At 58.4% G+C, this 20,179-nt stretch overlaps 8 protein-coding genes across 8 annotated transcripts; 4 read left to right on the top strand and 4 right to left on the bottom strand.

Annotated features, from left to right (window-relative positions):
* Positions 1-146: 146 nt before the first annotated feature.
* CcaverHIS019_0311400 (uncharacterized protein) lies at positions 147-1,326 on the bottom strand (the record flags this gene model as incomplete). Its single annotated transcript, XM_060599663.1, has 5 exons — positions 147-319; positions 361-570; positions 606-845; positions 879-1,161; positions 1,303-1,326. The coding sequence occupies 5 exons, from the start codon at positions 1,324-1,326 to the stop codon at positions 147-149; spliced, it is 930 nt and encodes a 309-aa protein (XP_060456335.1).
* Positions 1,327-2,705: 1,379 nt separating this feature from the next.
* Positions 2,706-4,568, top strand: MKK1 (uncharacterized protein; the record flags this gene model as incomplete). The annotated part of the gene is made up of 4 exons (XM_060599664.1): positions 2,706-2,757; positions 2,960-3,687; positions 3,736-4,373; positions 4,418-4,568. 4 exons carry the CDS (start codon positions 2,706-2,708, stop codon positions 4,566-4,568), a joined length of 1,569 nt encoding a protein of 522 aa, XP_060456336.1.
* Positions 4,569-5,048: 480 nt separating this feature from the next.
* Positions 5,049-6,548, bottom strand: CcaverHIS019_0311420 (uncharacterized protein; the record flags this gene model as incomplete). Its single annotated transcript, XM_060599665.1, has 1 exon — positions 5,049-6,548. The coding sequence occupies one exon, from the start codon at positions 6,546-6,548 to the stop codon at positions 5,049-5,051; it is 1,500 nt and encodes a 499-aa protein (XP_060456337.1).
* A 968-nt stretch (positions 6,549-7,516) lies between these two features.
* Positions 7,517-8,791, top strand: CcaverHIS019_0311430 (uncharacterized protein; the record flags this gene model as incomplete). The annotated part of the gene is made up of 7 exons (XM_060599667.1): positions 7,517-7,519; positions 7,762-7,894; positions 8,021-8,098; positions 8,135-8,247; positions 8,284-8,379; positions 8,414-8,452; positions 8,501-8,791. 7 exons carry the CDS (start codon positions 7,517-7,519, stop codon positions 8,789-8,791), a joined length of 753 nt encoding a protein of 250 aa, XP_060456338.1.
* Positions 8,792-9,084: 293 nt separating this feature from the next.
* On the top strand, positions 9,085-9,684 carry CcaverHIS019_0311440 (uncharacterized protein; the record flags this gene model as incomplete). The annotated part of the gene is made up of 1 exon (XM_060599668.1): positions 9,085-9,684. The coding sequence occupies one exon, from the start codon at positions 9,085-9,087 to the stop codon at positions 9,682-9,684; it is 600 nt and encodes a 199-aa protein (XP_060456339.1).
* A 137-nt stretch (positions 9,685-9,821) lies between these two features.
* CcaverHIS019_0311450 (uncharacterized protein) lies at positions 9,822-11,074 on the bottom strand (the record flags this gene model as incomplete). The annotated part of the gene is made up of 3 exons (XM_060599669.1): positions 9,822-10,421; positions 10,479-10,763; positions 10,802-11,074. The coding sequence occupies 3 exons, from the start codon at positions 11,072-11,074 to the stop codon at positions 9,822-9,824; spliced, it is 1,158 nt and encodes a 385-aa protein (XP_060456340.1).
* Positions 11,075-11,696: 622 nt separating this feature from the next.
* Positions 11,697-14,063, top strand: RRN3 (uncharacterized protein; the record flags this gene model as incomplete). The annotated part of the gene is made up of 2 exons (XM_060599670.1): positions 11,697-12,210; positions 12,259-14,063. 2 exons carry the CDS (start codon positions 11,697-11,699, stop codon positions 14,061-14,063), a joined length of 2,319 nt encoding a protein of 772 aa, XP_060456341.1.
* A 119-nt stretch (positions 14,064-14,182) lies between these two features.
* On the bottom strand, positions 14,183-19,891 carry NTE1 (uncharacterized protein; the record flags this gene model as incomplete). The annotated part of the gene is made up of 18 exons (XM_060599671.1): positions 14,183-14,438; positions 14,475-14,537; positions 14,573-14,729; positions 14,765-14,829; positions 14,866-14,974; positions 15,018-15,525; positions 15,560-15,660; positions 15,696-15,862; positions 15,898-16,054; positions 16,102-16,468; positions 16,503-16,680; positions 16,718-16,779; positions 16,928-17,089; positions 17,135-19,093; positions 19,136-19,403; positions 19,444-19,478; positions 19,517-19,628; positions 19,674-19,891. 18 exons carry the CDS (start codon positions 19,889-19,891, stop codon positions 14,183-14,185), a joined length of 4,944 nt encoding a protein of 1,647 aa, XP_060456342.1.
* Positions 19,892-20,179: the final 288 nt, after the last annotated feature.

Genomic DNA, 20,179 nt, shown 5'->3' on the forward strand with positions numbered 1-20,179 from the left:
AGATGGGGCAGCGTGTGGATCCTGACATGACGTCCAGTTTGACTGATGAGGCGAAAGAAGCTTGGGAACGCCCCACCTGCCGCCACCGCTACCCTCGATGTGCAAGATGCCATGCGCTGCTAACCCCCATGTTGTCTACGATCTGTTCAACCCCGCACCCCATGGTTCTCCTGTGGCCGAGCTAGCAGCCACTTCCACACCTTCTCCCCGACGCTGCGCATGACCGCGCGCACCGCCTCCCCCGTCCTCTCACTCTGCACCATGACAGGGCGCCCGGCGTCACCTCCGTCCGACACAGTCGTAACGAGGGGGACCTCGCCTGCCGTCAGTCCCAAAGCCACAAACATCAGCCGCACGCACCAAGGACATCCAACTTGAGTTCGTCGGCGGCACGCACAAACTTGTCCGGGCTACCGAACAGCTGGTGCGGCGCATCGCAGCTCCCGCAGATGAAATGGCTCATGTTAAGAAGGAGGCCGATGATAGGCACGTTGACCTTGTTGAACATGGCCACGCCCTTGCGCGCGTCGATGAGAGCGACGTCCTGTGGTGTCGAGACGATAACCGCACCTGGAATCAGCTGGGCAGGGTACTTCTGAGCTCACCATCGACGACGACGAGCTGACCGAGAGAGAGCTGCACGTCGCCTGTGCCAGGAGGCATGTCGATTACAAGAACGTCGAGCTCCTGCTCACCCGACGACCACTCGACGTCGAAGAGCAGCTGCTGCACCGCCTTCTGAACCATGAGTCCACGCCAGGCGACAGGAGTGTCCCCTGGCGGAAGGAGGTACCCGATGCTCATGGTGGAGATGCCGTGGTTCTGCAAGGGCAGGAGCTTGTTGTCTGAAGTCAGCTCCAACAAATCCTTCAGCTCACGGTCACTCAGCGCCGGCTCGCCAGCACTCTCGAGGCCCATCAGCTTCGGTACACTTGGCCCGAAAATGTCCAGGTCAAGCAGGCCGACGCGAGGTGCTCTTCCTAGCGGTGAGGTTTGGGAGAGGGCAAGCGCGAGGTTGGCCGCGACTGTGCTCTTCCCCACGCCGCCCTTGCCTGACGCGACGACGACAATCTGCTTCACGCTTCGGATACGGGAACGCTGAGGAGGACCACCGCGGCGTGGGATCGTCGGCGCTGGGTTGGGGTCGCGGACGGGGATCCCCTGGTGTCAGCAGTTATGGGAGGGAAGGCTGTGAGTAGCTACCACCTGATAGCATTTTTCTTCCTCATTTCCCATCGAGCCCCAGCCCCCATCTCCCTCCCTACCACCCACCCAACCCCTTCTCCCGCATATGTAACGTACCAGGGGGTTACCATGTGCAAGCATTGCCGAGCGATGGAAGCCGCGGGAGGGAGGGGACGTAAGAGCGCGGCTGGTACGGACTGTCGATACTCTTGCCGAACTCGCCAATGGTACCACCGCTGCTATCTTTGACCTCACAATATGGCTGGCCATCTTGAGACGCGGTATGAATGGGGTGAGTGAGGGACATGAAGGAGAGCTGACAATGCCGAAATGTCGGTGGAGGTGCGCTTTCGTCCCTCCACGTGGCTCTTATCACTGGCGAAGCTGCCAAATACCCAAGATCCCCAGCGGGCCAGGCCTTGACTCTCCAGAGATTGATCAACTGCGATGGATCCTTCTAGGAGATGGTGCAGACCGGTGCACAATCCCAAGTCGAGAGTTGCGGCACTTGTAGGCGTTTGCGTTTGCTGAGTGCCAAGGCCGTGGCGGGCCGTGGGGGTGAGCCGGATGAGCCGAGTGAGGGAACAAGCAGTCCAGCAAGCGGTGCGGAGCCAGGTCCATGCACAACGCCACATAGCGCTTGAGTGGTCCCAGCTCACCGTTGGTCGGTGGGAAGCATGCGAGGCCGATCTCATCCGCCCATCATAACAAGTGTGGGCGGCGCCGGGCTGAGGGTATCGATCTACAGAGCTACAGCTACAGATGTACATGATTTGTCCAAAGTCGTACCATGTCAGTATGCACTATACACCAGAGAACATGCCGGAACGACCATTGCTTCGGCTCCTCCGGAGTGCCCAACGTGACAACATTAAGTAAACATAAATCCCGTATCGGGCCTCGTATCGCCTTTAGGAAAAATGAGAAGAAGGAAATGGAGTACTGGACTTAGGTACGGAGGCTGGAAGCTGTACAATGATTGCATTAATGGCACTGATTGCACTGCTTAATGAGCCCTTTTCTGATTGAATGTAATTACATTACACCTTTACCTTTATACAGGAAGCTATTAGCCGATCTTGCCACTCTTGTAAGGAACCCCCAGCTGTCAAGCTGCAGCCTGCCTCCACAAAGCCACACAGCCACCGCCACCCTGTCACCCTCTCGCCCCCCTTCCCCCTATCCCCACATATCACTCCCCCGACCTGTGCACAACCACAATCATCATCCATCCTCCATGACTCAATCCTCCATGCTCTTAACTCTCAAATCCTAACTCTTCTCTTCATCACTCTCAACCTCGGCCTCTCCTGTTACATCTAATTAAGACGCATAAGGCATACTCGACCTCGACTAACATCCCCACTTCCTCATCAACTCATCCCGCTTCACCAATGTCTACCAAGCGCCGACCGGGGGGTGCCCGCCCAAACCCCAACACCAACCCTGCCTCCAATGGCGTGCCAAGCCCCCCATCATACTACCAGAATGGTGCACACTCTCAATATTCCACGCATGCAATGCGTGCTGCTCCTCCACCTCCACGCGTCAATATCCCCGAGGGCAACGTCCGTGAGTCTTGTGCCCACCTGACCTGGGAGCTATTCGACGTTGCACTGGTCCGGAGCGCGCAGGCTCCAGGAACGCGCCCCTCGACCCGCAGTGGGTCCGCGCTTCAGAGGTCATAGAGTCGAGTAGGCGTTGGTATCCTGCCTTCAAATGCAGGCGAACCACGTCAGCCAGCCGGATGTAGACCTCGGAGACTGACTTGCAGCTGGCATCGTGGTTGACCAGGGAGGGCAGGGCGGTTGGCACACGACTAGTGGGCTCCCCTCACTCAACATGAGACCCACTCGCGCGCTTCCCTCACTCGCATCGACTGGACGTCTGCCTGGACTTCCATCTCGCCCGAAACTCACACTTGCTTCCGTCACCGAGCCGGCTGTCCCAACCCTCGCCCAGACTTCCACCGCACCCATACTCGCGCTGTCCACTCTCTCGCCCGGGATGATTCCTGGCAACCGGTCGATGTCGGTGCCCACTCCGGCATCGGCTGGTCTCCCACGACTTGTCATTGAAGGGCAGCAGCTCATGGAGCACGATGAAGACGGTGTGAGCGGCATTTTAACACCAAGGCCAGGCACCGAGACCGTGAGGCCCAAGTCAGGCGGGGCCCGTTCACAGGTCCAGAGCGACGGGCAGATGGGAAAGAACGACGAGCAGATGGAACAGATTCGCGAGGGAGTGCAGCGGTTCAACCGCACCACAACGCCAAAGCCTCCGATTGCACGTGACATGGCCCTGAACTCCTCAACTCCTGATCCACACCTCAGTCAAAGCCATGGCAGTCGCAACAGCAGCCGGCCGTCGTCGATTTACGACAACGAGGTTACTGCTATTGATGCCTCGGATCTTGTGGTCATCAGAAGCTTGGGAGAGGGCGCTGGTGGCGCTGTTGAACTGGTGCGATCCATGAAGAACGGCTCGATCATGGCTCGCAAGGTGAGTATGCGACAGTCGTACAGTTAGCGAACTGAGGCTGATAGTCAGACCATTGCACGCACACCTGACCCTGCTATCCACAGGCAGATTGTCCGTGAACTGGCTTTCCTATCGACGACCTCGTCTGATTACATTGTGGAGCAATACGGGGCCTTCCTCGCGGACCATAACACGCAGATCTGCATCCTCATGGAATACTGCGAGGCCGGCTCGCTCGAAACTATTATCGGTAGACTCCAGGCGCGCAACCTGCGGTGCTCGGAGCACGTGCTAGGTTACATCTCCCGATCGGTCCTCCGCGGCCTCGACTACCTGAAGGGAAGGAACATTATCCATCGCGACATCAAGCCGAGCAACATCCTCGTCACGATCGATGGCGAAGTCAAGCTGTGTGACTTCGGCGTGTCGGGCGAGCTCGTCGAATCGCACGCCGGGACCTACACGGGCACGTCATACTTCATGGCACCCGAGCGCCTTAACAATCTACCCTATTCGATTGTCTCGGACGTATGGTCGTTCGGCCTGACGCTGTACGAGGTCGCGCATCTCAAGTACGCTTATGGGAAGCGCAATCTTGGCCCCATCGAGTTGATCCAACACGTCCTTGAACCTGCGCCGACCATGATCGACAGTCCAGAGATCGGCGTGATCTGGTCAAATGATATCCGCGGATTTATGGCCCTGTGGTGAATAGCAATGCCCACCTCGAGACGAGCACAGCTAACCTCAGCCTCACCCGCGATCCCACTGAGCGCCCGAAGCCCGCAGAACTGTTAGACCACCCCTTCATCGTCCGCATCGAGGGTAAGAACATCAAGATGGACAAGTGGATTGAGAGGTTGATGCAGCCTGTGCCTCCGCCTGCATCTGTGCCTGCGTAACGGCCTGCCTGCATAACCGACATGCCACCCACATGTGAAGCTGTGATAGAACGGACGCACAACATGGAGAGCACATCGTCAAGCAGCCGATATCCTCACACCCTTGTTTCCAGTATCATTGGCCCTGCTGCCAACCAAATGATGTCGACTACGTATTATGTCCACTACATGAACCCTGTCTATATGTATGTTTACGCATGTCTCATTGACACGCATCGGATGCGAGCTGGATCTGATGGATGACGGGGTCGAGACTGAACAATTCCTTGGCCATGCTCGGCCAGTCCTGACCTCACGGGTCGCACTACTAGAGAGTCACAGAGTACACTTCAGATTACAACGTCAGGCCATTGAAGCACCTTTGGATCATTGCTGGTGCGACCAACTACACATGTCGAATCCCTCCACTGCTAATATTACAGATGCTAATGCCAGTCTGCCATCTACTGTATCATCTCACACACCTCTCACAATCCATGTCTAGTCCTCTTCGCCCTCCCACAACAGCAATCCAAAGCCGGCAGCGATTCCAACAGCGCCCAGTATCGTCTGGAGATCCGGGACGTGTCCCATCCAAACGGCGTCAAACACGGCAACGACGCCAATAGTGAGCAGGTTGGCGACTGAGCTTGTCGTCGGGCCCCAGATCCCGATTAGGATCATAAGACCAGCATTATAGATGGAGCCACCGACGGCAACGACAGCCATGAGGCCCCAACTGGGAGGGGCTTCCAAAGTCTCCCACCCGGTCAAGTGAAGGAAGGGGAGCGGTGGCCAGAAAAGCACAAATGTCGCCACGCCAATCAAGGACGTAAGGAAGTTGGAGTGGAAGGCGGTTGGGAGTCGTGGGACAATATGCGGCGGTGCACGCATCGGTGTTGGAGGATGTGAAGCGGCGCGCGAGTGCGATGCCGAATGGGAGCGTGAGTGTGCCGGGGTGTGCGTGCGCGAGTGCACGGGACTAATGACTCCGGCTAACCCTCCGAGGACTGGGGACGCAGGCCGGCTGCTCACTTTGGGGAGCAACGGCGTGTGTGCCTGGGGCTGGGGAGCGGCGGTGCCGAGCGCGTAGTCGTTCTCCGCCTCACTCTCGACCCCAACGTCATCATCAACCGCCACCGCCGAGTAGCGCGTGATGTCGTCGGCCGGGTTGTGTGCGTGGGTCGCGCCGCCCTGGCTCTCAGGCAGCACCATCTTGTACACGACCTCGTAGAGGCCGAGGAGGATGGCACCGATGACCATGATTCCGTCGCCGATCACGCGCCGCGTACCCGTCCGCTTGTCGCCTTCGTCTGCTACCTTACCGGCGCCCGCAAAAGTGAGGACCAAGACGCCAGCAAACGCGACGGCGATCGCGAAGAGCGTCAAACGCGTCAATCTCGTTCCGAGAAGCAGGAGTGAGAAGAAGTAGGCGAAGAAGGCAGACGTCGCGTAGATGGCGGTAATGTCCATGGCCGGGGAGAAGGCCATAGCGACAAACCAGCAGATGGCGGGGAAGGAGATGAGGGTAGTGAGGGGGATGATCTTCGCCATGAGCGGGCGCGCGAGCTGCCGCCATCGGGGAGTGGTGCCGAGCTGGTCTGCAAGAACAGAGCGGAGATTGCGGAGGAGTTGTTTGGCGCGCTCAACCCGTGTTCTAGGAGTACGATTGAACAGAACCAGCAGTCCAAAGTGGACGGGAAAGACGAGGGCAAAGGTCGAGTGGGTGACGAAGAAGCCAAAATACGGTTTGTCAAAGCCGTAATAAGAGGCGAGGTAGGATGCCGTCTCAGTCTGTGTCGCGCTCGCAAACACGATGAGGAAGAGCACGACAAAGGGGATCACGTAGTGTCGCGTCTTGGCCTTGTTCGGTGTTGGGGTGGAAGAGCGACGGGGTGTCGCGAGCGCCGAGGAGAGGATAGCGCCGAGCGCATCTGTTGCCGATCCCGACGAAGTGTGCCGCGAATGCCCGCTGTGCGTGGGTAGTCTCCCGTTGTGCATGGCGATGGGGTTGTGGAATGGGCAAAGAGTAGTTGTGACATTAAAGTGTGGTGCTGTGCGGCACTTCCTTTAACCTTTGGGGCTTTAGGGGAAGGTTACCCCTGTGGCGTCGATCACTTTGGCTGATAAGATGCGCTGATAGGGCAACAAGCGATGTAAGCCGCACACAACCCTCACCTTACAACTGCCAGAGCTGTGTCCCTCATCATCCCCGTTACACACGCCGCTCCACATGCCCCGCACGCTGTGTATACTTCGCATGTCGCTGCTGGCGATGAAAAAAAAACACCCCGTAAAACTGCATCGACGTGCACTTCCGCCCGGTGGGCTCCCCAGAGCTAAACAAGCACCGAGAACCCAGAGGCACAGGCACAACGGCGTCGTACTAGGGACTCCACACGGCACTGTCAAGAGCTCGGCGCATCTATTCTACAAGTCCAGAGCTGCCACCGGCGATAACCGGGCCACACCACGCCGACCTCACCGCCATTGTCACACATGTGCAAGCTTCCGAGAATTCGACAAGTGACACTTGAAATGGTTGTGAGGCTCGCACATGCGTGAAACCCCTGTCGCTCGATTACGCACCTCACTCTCGGGTTGCTTTCCAGCAGCTAATTCGTTGCGACCCACCATCATGCAAGAATATGTATGGATTCTGATGACAGGCCAACAATGGATCCATGGCAGACAAACAAGATGCTGTAAAGGAATGCCACTCTGCGGCATTACTGCCGTCAACTAGTATCTCCGTGTGGCTTGTTTTGAAATGACGCAGGTGGTAGCCTGTTGCCTATTGCCTACTTGCCTAATTGCCTAATTGTCTTGTGAGGTCCTGTCAGTAATGTTCAGTTCATCACATAGGGTTGCAGCCAACACCTACATCCTACATCAACATCACTCTTCTCCTCTGATCCTCTTCTCGTCATCTTCCTCTCTACCTCTCACTCTCCAAAACTACCTTAAACATGGTCAGTCTTAGCCTATCGGCACCTCGATCAACCAGTCCAGCGGGCAGTGGGCACACTGCGCTCGCTGTCTTCACGATCGGTGGCTGTCCCAGTCGGCAACCATGTCTCGTGCGAGCAGATGCCACGCCTTCACGTTGTGTTGCTTCTTTATCGGAGGAACACCATGAGGGGCAATGGGACGACTAGATCGCGCGACGCCTCACTGTCTAGCTCGTGCGTTTCCCCCCGGCACCTAACCCCAGGCCCTCACACCACAAGCCCTCCGCCTGCTCTCGCGCGAGCTTGTGACCCTTCGCAACTCGCCTCCTGAAGGTGTCCGCGTCGCCGTTGACGAGGACGACATCTCGGCCATTGAAGGTTGGGTAGCTGGTCCGCGTGAGTACTGCGATGTTTGGTTCCCTCTCCCTTGGTATTCCCTCGATCCCTCAAACCCTGAGCGCCAGAGCGCCCAGACGTCCACCAACAGCCCAGCTTCACGGACTTGAAATTAGCTGACAGCAGCGGGAACGCCGTACGATGGCGGGTACTTCAAGGTCCTCTTCGACTTTGGACCCGAGTACCCCAACCTTCCTCCCAAGTGTGAGCTCAATTCAGGCTGGCCACAGCTGACAGCAGGCACCATGGCGACCAAGATCTTCCACCCCAACATCTCGAAGAAGGGAGAGATCTGTGTTGACACGCTCAAGAAGGGATGGAGGAAAGACTACGGCGTCGGACATGTCCTCACCGTGAGCTAAATTGTCTTGAGTTGTAGCTCACAACAGGTCATCAAGTGCCTCCTGATCGTGCCGAACCCTGACAGCGCTCTTGACGAGGAGGCGGGAAAGCAGCTCAACGAGGACTACGACGGGTACTGCAAGGTGGGCCGCCTCTGGAGCAGCTGACTGACAACAGTACGCCAAGCTCATCACGGGTATCCATGCAACACCCAAGGTGAGTCACAGTCAGACCCCACAGTCTGTGCCGATGTGCTGATACCAGATCCCACCTGCTCCGTTCCGTGGCGCCACAGCTGAGCGCGCAGACCCGCTCCTCCCCCGCCCTCCAATTGCTCCGAAATCGTCCAGCCCCTCTTCCCTATCGTCGTCTCCGACTCGCGCTGGCGCCCTTCCGTCGCGTGCCCCGCTGGGTGACAGCGACCGCCAGGAGTCAAGCCCCGCGCCCACCGACCTCACCCCTGCGCTCAAGATTGCCGTTGCGTCCACCAAGCCTGCGGTCAAGACCGCGCCCAAGCCCAAGACTGCTGTCAAGCGCGGCGTGCGCCGCCTCTAATGACCCAACTATAATAAGCTGATATTCTCCGGACACTGTGTTGCAAGTGGCGTGGGGTCTTGTGGTCTGTCTCTGACAGGCATGTTTGTATCGTATGTATCATGCATTGCATGCAGACAAGGCAGGAGGCAGAAGTGCATGACCCTGTAGTCTCGGGGTACGTTGCGTCACCATTGGTATCTGGACAATGAGGGTGATGATCCAGAAGTGGAGGCCAACTGAGTGGCAAGATCAGTCGCGTCCATCCAGGGGTTCAGTGTTGCATCTGCCCAATCCACAAAATCTTGATCGCCATGTCACAATCAAGCCAGGTACCCATCCTCTCCTCGCCATTCCTGACCGTCGGCGTGGTTGACACGGCGCTCAATGCAGAGACCAACCCCGCGGTCCGCGTCCAGCTCCTCGGCGCAAAGGTGCATCTCCTCGAGAAGGCGCGCGAGGCTGCCGGCGGTGCGGCGGCGCCAGCACGAGCGCCTACGTCACATTCGGGTGCAGTGGTTGCCGCTACGGGAGCTGCAGCAGATTCTGAGGGCGAGGGAGACTCCACACCCGACACAGCACCAAGCTCGCGACGCCCCCGCCCCGACCCCACTGCGCTCCTCTCAACCCGCATCCTTCTGGCTGACGCGTACCTCGCCGTCCTACCGCCCAACCTCTCGGCTGCTGAGGCTGAATCCAGGGTCGCCGAGGGGGAGTGTAAGCGGCTCATGAAGGTCATGAAACGCCTTGATCGCGGAGATGCTGGGGTGGAGGAGCGCCCGGCGTGGCTAGATGATATCCCCCGCCTTCGCGTGCGCGCGTTGCGGGTACTTGCGCGGGTTGAGGATGGGCTCGGGCGTGGTGCGCGAGCAGAACGGACGCGAAAACTCGCAGCGGACCTTGAGAAACGATGATGGTATGGATGCAATACATACACACTAAGGTAACTCGGAAATGATGATGATGATGCTAACAGATAGAACTACGAAAACGGGCGCTTCGGCTCCGCGCCCTCTGGCCTATGCCCCACACCGGTCTCTCGCGCGACAGCCTACTCGACACGTGCCCAGCCGAGCCCGAGCTGCTTGCCGATCTTCCACGCAGCTACGCCCATAGCGGCCTTCTTAGTTCTGCGCATGGCTGCGGACGCGTACTGTGCGCCGTTGATGTTGACGATGCACTCACACTCCCACGTATCGGTGTCCTTGGACATGTAGCTGTACTGCGGCATCTGTCTCTCCACCTGCATGCAGTAGGTGTTGAGGCCGGCGGCGGCTCCGGCCGTAAGTGCGTCGTCGAGGGGCTCGTCGGTTCCTCTCGCACCCTTGGTGTTCTCGAGCTCCTCGGCCTTCTCGCGCATAAATTTGAAGGCGAAGTGAGCGACGGGAGTGAAAAGCGGCCGGAAGAAATGTGCGACGTAGTCCATTGCCTGGCCATTGGTGCGCAGACGCGGATCGTCGAGCGGCGGAAGGCGAGTGGGAGGGGCCGTGGGCTGGTACAGCGACTCGACCGCGTCGGTAGCGGGGGTGACTGACGCTGCACGGCTTGGGGCGCGGCTGGTGCGTGAGGCAAAGGAACGAAGACGGTCAGCTGGTGGCGTGCTGTCTCCGTTGGCAGAGCCTTCCTCCTGGTGGAGGTCAACGCTCTTGGCCTGGAGTTAGCAATTCGCGTGGAGAGGTGGTATGAGCGGTCCTCAAGTGGTGCTCACTTCGTCGAGAACCATGCCGTACGAGCTCAGGTCGTCTCTGGCCGACTCGCCGTCGACGGTTACCCTAACAGACATGTCGTCATCGTTGTATCCGCCGGGCACGGGGCTGCAGATGAAGTCATAGAAGACACCAGCAATGTACGCCTCGAAGACGGACGCCTGCGCCTTGACCTGGCCTTGGACGGTGTAGAGCGTCGACGGGGCCGCGCGCAGGTTCTCCATGAGACCCTCGCGCTTGCAGATCTGCGCGAGGGTCTCGTTACTGACGAGGTGGGCCTTGAGCATCTGATGTCAGCAGCGTAGCATGAGGAAAGTCTACGCACGGTCGCTGAACCAGAAGGAAGGTTGGGATAGAGGTCCTGGAGGAGGAGAGTGACCATGGCCCCCATGATTGTGTCACCGACGTGCTCGAGCTTCTCATAATCCCCGGGGAGCTGATAATCGGGTCTCAAAGCTTGGGCGTTGCGGATAGACCGGTGCCAACTTGAGTGCGTGAAGACAGTAAGCTTGAGCGCGTCGTCCGCAATAGGGGGAAGCGAGGCAAGGTGGAACTCGGGGAGCGGAGGAAGCGCGAGTGCTGCGAGAGAAGCGACCATGTTGGTAGAAGCGGTGAGAGTAGAGTTAAAAAAGAAAGGAAAGAGGGGGGTAATAGTGACGAAGAGAAGAATAGATACGTGGCGTGCGACACATAGAGCACAGCCCAAGTCCAACAACGAGTACCAACTCTTGGGTGGGTGGAGGTGGTTGAGGTCGGTTGGAGGTTGGTGGAGGTTGGTGGAGGTGATTCGGCCCGTCTTACATTGATAATCGGTCTTGATCACAAGAGGAGACAGGCACCGAAATCAATTACCACGTGGTTTCTCTTACGTGTAATTTTTTGCCACTCAATATCAAGCAATTCAGATTTCCGGGATCTTACAGGGAAGGTTGGCATCGAGATGCGTCTCGCCTCACCTCACACGACTCACCACCATCTCAAGTCTCGCAACGTATCCATTCCAACAAGACATCTATCTCACCCCAACCCCACTCACATCTTCTGGTCCACCGTCTTTCCACCTCTCCCCACCCCACAGCTCCCATTCATCAATCCGGGAAGCAGACGGCATGCCCCAGGCTCTCTCATCGCCGTCCTGGTCGTCATCTCACACCTCCAGGACGCCGCGCCCACAGCCCAAGCTCAAACGTCCGCCTCCCTTCCAACCAATCCTCGACAACATGTCGCGAGACGTCCTCGTCCCCCGCGCGACGAGCATGCAGGGCAAGCGGCGGCGGATCGATGCTGACGTTCCGGAGAAGTCGAGGAGGACACGGAGTGTGGGAGGTGACTGTCGTGATCTGCCGTCGACGTCGGACCGTCGCGAGGCGAAAGAGAGAGAGGCATTCCAGCGCCAGCTCATAGGCGTCTTCGTTCCCCGCGCGCTCAAGGAGTCTCTCGAAGGCAACACCCACAACTACTCGGACCTCCTCTCCCACTTCCTCCCCCTCCCTGGTTCATCAACGCCACAGCTCCCGCCTCTCCTCCCGCTCCTGCGCGCACTCACGGCACACGTCTCACTCATCGATATCGGAGTGCACCATGCGCTCGTTGGCGCCATCGTCAACCTTCCCTGGGCGACCGCCGACGACCGCTTCGTCAAGTCATACATCGGCTTCTGTGGCGTCCTCGTCTCGGCCCACCCTGGGTGGGCGCGTGACATCGTCGCTATGGCCGTCCGCGGTCTCACATGGCGTAAGTCTTGCATTACCAGTGTTAATGGCTTGACCAAACTGACAGCAGAACCACCACAACCCTCGGTGTCCAGTACGCCTGTCACGCGGCGCATTTTCCACGCCAGGCATCACCTTCTCATCTCACATATGCTTGCCCTCATCCCAACCCTTCCCAACCTGCTCCAGCCGATCCTGAACCGCTCGGCGCCCAACAAGCGCGAACCGGAGGTCGTGCAGACGACATGGGTGCGCAACTGCTGCGAGCTCATCGAGTACTGCCCCGAGCTCGGTGCAAGGGTGTGGAGCTCGCTCGTCGATCGCATGCTCCGCATCGATGTCGAGATCACGAACCGCGCTGACGACGATGACGACGACGATGACGACGAGGAGGGCGGCGTGCGTGATCGCGGCGATCCATTTGACCTCCTGATCGACCAGAACGTCGCCGGGGACGATGAGGACAGTGACGACGAGAGCGACGATGGGGAGGACATTGACCCCGACGACATAAGCTCAGAGGAGGAGCGTGACAGCGATGACGACGTGGACACGACCGAACACCGCAAGAAGCGCCGTGAAATGTTGCGCTTGATGCGCCAGAAGCTGGACGGCATGCTCGTCTACTTCCTCACCCACCTCGACGAGAGCATGCGCGGCACACGGCACGTCCCTGCTGCGGAGTTAGCGGCACGTGACATGTCTGCCGTACCCTCAGAGACGCCCAGCGCCTCGTCCACCCCTCTGCCCCAGACACCCGCCACTCCAACTAGCATCACGGGAATGGCGCGGACGCCGCCGACGCCTGCACAGAGCCTCGCCCACTTTCAGACGCTGCTCAACCTCTTCTCCCGCCAAATCCTGCCGACGAGCGCCACCCAGCATCTTCCGTTCACGTTGTTCCTCTGCTCGAGCTTCAGCCCCGCACATGCCGACCTCTTCCTCCACCGCCTCGTCTCGCTTGCGTTGTATGCGAGCGACACCCCTACCCCATCACCCACACAGCCTGTCCCCCTCGCTCACCGGACCGCCGCGGCAGTGTACATCGGCTCACTCGTGACGCGTGCGCGCTTCGTGAGCGACGAGCAGGCCCGTACCGTTCTCCAGTACCTCCTCGCCTACGTTGATGGCAAGCTCGCGCAAGCGCAGTCCAAGAATCGCCGTGTCGCACCCGACGAGCTGTCCCTCTTCTACGCCGTCTGCCAGGCCGCTATGGTCATCTTCTGCTTCCGATGGCGTGCGCTCACGGCCGACGATGAGGTCGCTGGCGAGATGGAGATGGACTTTACGAGTGGGCGCGAATGGATGCGCGACCTGGACGTGCTGCAGCGCGCTCTCACGTCCGAACTCAACCCCCTTCTCGGTTGCAACCCCAGCGTGGTGAGCATGTTTGCCAAGGTCGCGCACTCGACGGGCTTCGCATACTGCTTCAGCATCATCGAGGCGAACACGCACGCCCACACTAAGCGCAGCGCGCCCTCCATCGCAGCACCCCGCGCGGCACGACAGGCCAACATCGATGCCGGGCTGGACAGCTACTTTCCGTTCGACCCCTACGACCTCCCTCGCTCCGGTGAGTTCGTCGAGGCGCTGTACCGCACTTGGGACGAGGTTGCGGTTGACCTTGGCGGCGACTCGGACTCGGACGACTCTGATGACGAGGCGGAGGAGAGCGATGAGAGCATGGGTGACGAGGAGCTTGGGCCAGGAAGAATTCCCGTTGCCACTAGCGCCGGCAAGCGGCCCCTCCCCATGGCAAGGGGCGGCAGCAGCTTCGGCGAGCACCGAAGACGCAACATCCTCAACGACGCGGGCCTAAGCACAAGCCTCGAGCACATGAGCATCTCGCCAGTGCCCTCCAGCGTCCTCGGGTGAGCATAACTTATCACCATCTATACTCATTGTCCAATTTATGCAGTGTTGTACATGTCGCGAGTCCGGTGATTGTGTGATGCTGTCTCTATATATGTGTCTATACACATTGAGCCTCTAAATTAAATCGACATGCGCCGAACGCGCGTGCCTCGTCGCGTCAGCTGCGGCGGCTTATAGCCGTCCACTATGCCTCTGGGAAGCCTGCCCGCGAGTGACCACTCCTTCAGCTTCTTTCGCGCCGCTTCATGACCGATCTGGCGAACTTCCGGGAACTGCTTGAAGCCGCCAAGCGTCTCAAACTGCTGCACCGGCATCGCCATGTAAAGGCAGTTGGGGTCGTTCTTCACGTCGTCGAGCTGCTTGACGCTCGACACACTATAGGTTAGCTTGCGGGCCGCGACAGTCTCTCACTATGTAAGGCGAGAGGAGATCTCTGTCATCGAGGGAACCAAGGCCTTGGAGAACGGGTTGAATCTGTAATCAGCTCAATCCAAGACCATATATGTTACCTCTGGATAAACAGCCACCAACCCGACACCGAATCGCCATACACACGGGGCGAAGTGTCGTCGATCGACCCCACGTCGACGACGATGATGTCGCGGATGCCGCTTGCGCGAAGGGGGCCAATTGGCGTGTTGTCCATGTAACCACCGTCGACAAGAACTGGACGTCAACAACCTTACAGCAATGCCACTCACGCATGCCGTTCTCAGATAGAGGGGGTAATAAGCCAGCCAGAGTCATCGACGCACGAACGAAACGCCTGTTGTTAGCACACAGAAAATAGTCAGCCGCTCACCATGCGTAACCGGAGCGGTGAATCTCCATACGGGAGTGAGTGATGTTGGTCGAGTTGCAGTAGAAGGGGATCCAGAAGTCCTCGATGTGGGTGTTGTAGAATGCTTTGTCTGTGCTCGTCAGCACAGTCACGGCCATGGCCAATGTACTCACAGATACCACGGTTGAACTCGTGGCCAGTGGTGTACGCAACATACGGGTACGTCACGTCGCTCAGGATGCGGAACAAAGAGCCCATACGGCCGGCGAACTGCTTGAGGCGACCGACGACCTGCAGCAGGTCGGTCTCGCGTGAGTACAGACCGCCTACCATGGCACCAATGGAGCAGCCGGCAACCGCGTCTACAGGGACGCCGCACTCCTCCAGCGCCTGGAGCATGCCGATGTGCGAAATTCCGCGGGCGCCGCCCCCACTGAGACACACGCCAACCTGTTTGCCGCAGAGACGACGGGCAATGCGTGCAAAGTCATTCATGTGCGGTGGTCGACGAGGACGGTTAAGGGGTCGCAGTCCGCGGTACTTCTTGATGCTTGTCTCAACGCGTTCGCGGAGGTGCTTGAATGCGGCGACCGCGGCTGGGTCATGGACCTTGCCAGGCTTGGACGTTGTCACGACTCCAGGCATCTCGACGTGGTAATGTGCCTGTAACCATGGGCGATGCTGGAGCGTCAGCTAGCATCAACATTGAGCCAACCTTGAGCCAGAGACGGGTAGAACCAGGGGGGACTGTACGGTCGTCGTGGAGGAGGATGAGCTCTTTCCGAGCGTACGATTTCATGGCCAGCAGCAGTTTTTCTAGAAGTGTCAGCTCGGAAGACTGCTCAACATACCGTACTCTCCAAGGGAGGGGTCATCACCCATGCCGAGGACCAGCACCAGATCCGCTTGCCGAACACACGTCATGGTCCACTGGCTTGACGGAGTTGAGTCGGCCACATACAGAACAACCCGATGCCGCTGCTCCTGATCGGACAGCCACCCAGCGATCTTGAGGGCACTGAGTGATCAGCTGCGTCAATGCGACCAACTCACCCCATGCGCGTGAACGCGTGGCGTCCCAAGTGTCTCATAACTGTCGCCTGGTCAAGGTAAGACGCCGGAGCACCCATCTCCTCGAGGGACGTCTTCAGCTTGGCTGCGAACTGTGCAACCGGCACGTTGCGGTTATTGCCCAGAATGCAGACGGTCTCTAGTCTGTTCAGCTACTATCCACGATGGAACAGATCTTGCACTCACTCAAGTTCATGTCGGCACGCAGCTCGTATGACATGTTGCTGGCGTGATGGATTGCGGCGTGCTGTTCGTTGGCATGCTTGCGTACCTCGCCAGCGATAAGACGCATGAACTGGACAGTGGTGGCTGGGTGACGCATGCTGAGGGCGTCGAAGAGTGCGGCCGGAATACGGACGAGTTCACTCTCTCGGATAGCCTGGACTGTGTTCGAACGGGAATGCCCGGTCATGACGTCCAGCTCTCCAATCGAATCGTTCTGGGCATACTCTTGAATGACGTCCACGCTCTCACTCTCGGCCTTTTTGACCACCGAACGGAGTCGACCGTTGATGACGATATAGAAGTCCGTAGCTTGGGCCCCTTTCTCATACTGCTCGTCAGCAGAGTTTCACCTCCAATAGTACCAAGATTTGCCCAGCATCCAGCTGAATCCAGTCCAGCCCAGCATCGATATGCAGGACAAGCGGTGAGAGGAGAGACAGGAGACGCTTTGCCAGGGTTAAGAGAACAATGGGGCGACGCTCCATGATATGCTCAAGGGCACTCTGAGGAAGGAAGCCAACAAAACAGTCGGTCTTGGCGCTGTACTAGTCAGCCCGCAGTGAAGGTGACGGCTCACGTAATGTTCACGTAGGACTCGGTTCCGCACAGCGATGCCAGGTATCCCGCAAGGCCTCCAGGCTGAAGTCAGTTTATCAGCAACAGAAGGAGGGTGCGACGGGCCGGTGTTGGCGATGGCACTTTCCTCGCCCACTGTGCGTACGCTGGTTGGCACGGACACTTCCACCAGACACACCGCGGGCGGGATCCTGCCACGTGATGGGCTCACCTTGACCGTGAAAAGCTGCTCTTCATCCTTCTTAAGCGGCTGCTGCCAACCTGGCGATTGGGGCTCAGGATGGCCCATAGCGGCACCAAAGGGACGTTTGGACATCTGAGTGCTGACAGTTTGATCCTCAGCCCATGGGTCACCAGCCGTCTTGATCGAAACCTGCGGGTCATTAGGCCATGATGCTGCAGGGCTGAAAGCACTCACGTCGAGGAAGCCGTCGATGACATAGTAGAGCCCAGACGAACGCTCCCCCTGCTTGACCAGAGTTGAACCCTTCTTGAAGTAGAGCACCTCAATGCGCTCACCCATGTCCCTCAGAATCTTCTGGTTAACGTCACTATCGATACCGTGAGAGCTCTCCCCGCGGAAACTGGCCGACACGCTGCTGCCCTCATCTTCCTCCACACGCGCCCTGAAAAGACTCTCTCGGAGAAGGCCGCTGACGTTGTTGTTGTCCGGTCCCGAGGCATTCATCATGTCAAGGACGTTCCCGAAAGCAGCGCGGCCGTTGAGCATCGCGCGCTGGGCCGGGTGGAACAGGGGTGAGCCCTGCGCAGACATTGCCATAGACGGAGCGAAGGAGGACTGGCCTTGGCTGGAGTCGATTTGAATGTTCGCCGGCTGGAAGAGGCCAATCGACTTGGCGATGCAGTTGACGAGAGCCTCACGGAGATCACCCTCGTCGTCGATGGCCGAATCCAGTCTCGATCCGACAAAGGAATTGGATGAGACAGGTGTGCGCCCACGCCATGTATCCATGCGAGGAAGTCCGGGTGTTTTGAGAGGCCGGTAGTATGTGTCGCCGACATCGGCATCATGACCGTGCGTTGTGGCCAGGTCTCCTGGTGTGACTTCCTTGCGCATCGCGGATGCCTGTCGAGTGAAAGTGTTGGAGCGTTGAGCTGAGGACGGTGGTGGGGAGAAGTATTCAGACTGGACTGGGCTCCCATCTTTGGTAGCTTTAGTAGTCTGAACAGGAGTGATGGTGAGCCCGGATGCGGCAATCTTCCTCGGACTGCTTGAACCCCTGGACTTTGGGCGCATGCTAGACGTGGACACCGGACTTGCGACGATTCTGTCGTTGTCATGTTCGTACGTGTCGTCAATCAGCTCCTTTGAGGGAAGACGGGACACCTTCGTCGCTGGAGTATTGGACTTGTAAGGGGTTGACGAGGGAAGCGAGGGGGCTCTCACAGTGGGACTTGGCTGCTCTGAGAAGTAGTCGCTGGTACTTGTGGTCGAAAACTTGCGAGAAGGCATACTCTCGGGTTGGAACTTCTCACGCAACGCCTGCATTCCTCCGCCAGTGTAGAAGTCGCGAGGAAGGGGATACGAGACGAGAGTGTTGAGAGTCGCCTCGGAGCGCAGAATCTCCTTGGTCAAACCCAAGAACTTGTGAGCAGTCATGAACGTCACACGGCTGAAGCGCTCCAGTACGACCTGGACAATAGATCCAGTGGCTTTGGGAAACTTGTGTATGAGCTTCTTGAACGCCTCGATTGGGATAACTGCGAGGGTGCTGTCTACAGTCGCGCGCGCGACGGTACCCTCGATGGTCGCGGCACTGAACGGAGTACGAGGGTGGCGCGAGTCCGGCGTCTCGAATCCGCCCTGTCGCCGCTCGCGCTGGTACTTTTGCTTGAACGCAGGGCGAATGCGGTTTGGAGGGATGGCAGGTGATTGAGGGGTAGTGCCCGGTAGTGATTGCGAGCCTCCGTTCGTGTAGAGCCCGTCAATTGAGGACAGCTCTGGAGACAGAGACGAATGCCTTGCTGTCCCATCGGCCGTGTTCATCGAGTTCGAGCGGGCACGAGCTGGATCATCCCCCGAGCATCGTCTGGAGTCCTCGACCTCCAGGGACTCACGGGACCGAGTCTCGCTGCCGTGCGACGACGTGTCCCGGGTCATGCTTAACCCCATGATCCTGCCATCTAACTGACTGACGTCTGAGTTGGCGCGAGACAGACGGCGTGATCCACCGTCTCTCTCGCTGTCATCAGAAACCCAAGGAAGCTTGATGTCCTCGGTGAACAGCGATAGAATCGAGAAGAGAGACGAGAGGGTCCCTCCCGTCGAGACCTCGTTCAGGAGGCTGTATCCGTTAGAGAAGGACGGACCGAATGGGTCTGGGGAGGGCGGATTTTCCTGCCCAGTAGGCGCGTACTGCATTCAGCATTGCGGCTACATAGCTGTTCTTCGACGTACCACCTGGACATGGCCGTCGACGACACACCAGAACTCGCCGCCGCCGATCTCGACCGTCTCTCCTGCTGCAAGGCGGCGGGTTTGGATGTGCCGGCTCAGCTCGTGAAACACGGGCTTCTCGAGATAGCCGAAGATACGAATAGCGGACAGGAAGTCGTCTAGATAGGCGTGAAGGGGGTTTGTTGGGCGACCCACGGGATTGGTGACGAGGGAATCTTGAAGAAGAGGAAGGTCGTTTGTAAGGTTAGGAGGAGAAGGAGGAGGAAGGCTGCACAGAATCAGCACGTGTCTGTAGGCGGGCGACTCACGCCGCTTCCTTGAGTTGGGTGTAACGAGTGAGGTACTGGTGGATAAGTGTGGATACATGTCTTGATCACCTACCCTGTAGCGAACGAAGAAGAAGACCACACCAGCGAGGCCGATAAATAGTGCCGCGAAGTGAGGGAAGCCGAGAGAGATTGTCGCCGAGTAGTGCAACATGCGCACTACAGAGCTGGACATGTCAGAGAAGTCACACGTGCTATGGTCTATGACTCACGTTGGTATGTCAATGGTCACGAGGGTGATGGCGGACTGAACGGTCTGCAATATGTAGAGGACGACTGCAACGAGAGCGCTAGCGGCCGTGGCCAAGAAGTTACCGTCAGTGACTTGTGGTGGTGACGGGCGGGACTTGGGGTCTGGGGAGAGGCCATGGTCAAGGGCGATGGAGGTCCTGAGCGTGGCCGCAAAGGCCACGGGGAGGAGGACCAACATGTTGGGAATTGGGAAGGATGCTGGACTGGCCCAAAAGGGACAAGGAAGGTGAGAGTGTAACGAGTGGTGTGGAGTTGAAATGAGTAGAGATGAGGGAAGAGTCAAGAAGAGGAAGTAGGAGTAGGAGTGTGTGCGGAAGATGCATCCGGTAACTACGTCAGAGGGAACTCAGTGTAGCATGTAGCAACTAACTTGAACCCAGCCACGTGGGTTGGGAGGCGATTTTCCTCACAAGCCTCGTATATATCGTATACTCATAACGCAAAACTCATACAGAGTTCCCAAGGA

This window comes from Cutaneotrichosporon cavernicola, assembly GCF_030864355.1.
Source record: "Cutaneotrichosporon cavernicola HIS019 DNA, chromosome: 3".
Lineage (NCBI taxonomy): Eukaryota > Fungi > Basidiomycota > Tremellomycetes > Trichosporonales > Trichosporonaceae > Cutaneotrichosporon > Cutaneotrichosporon cavernicola.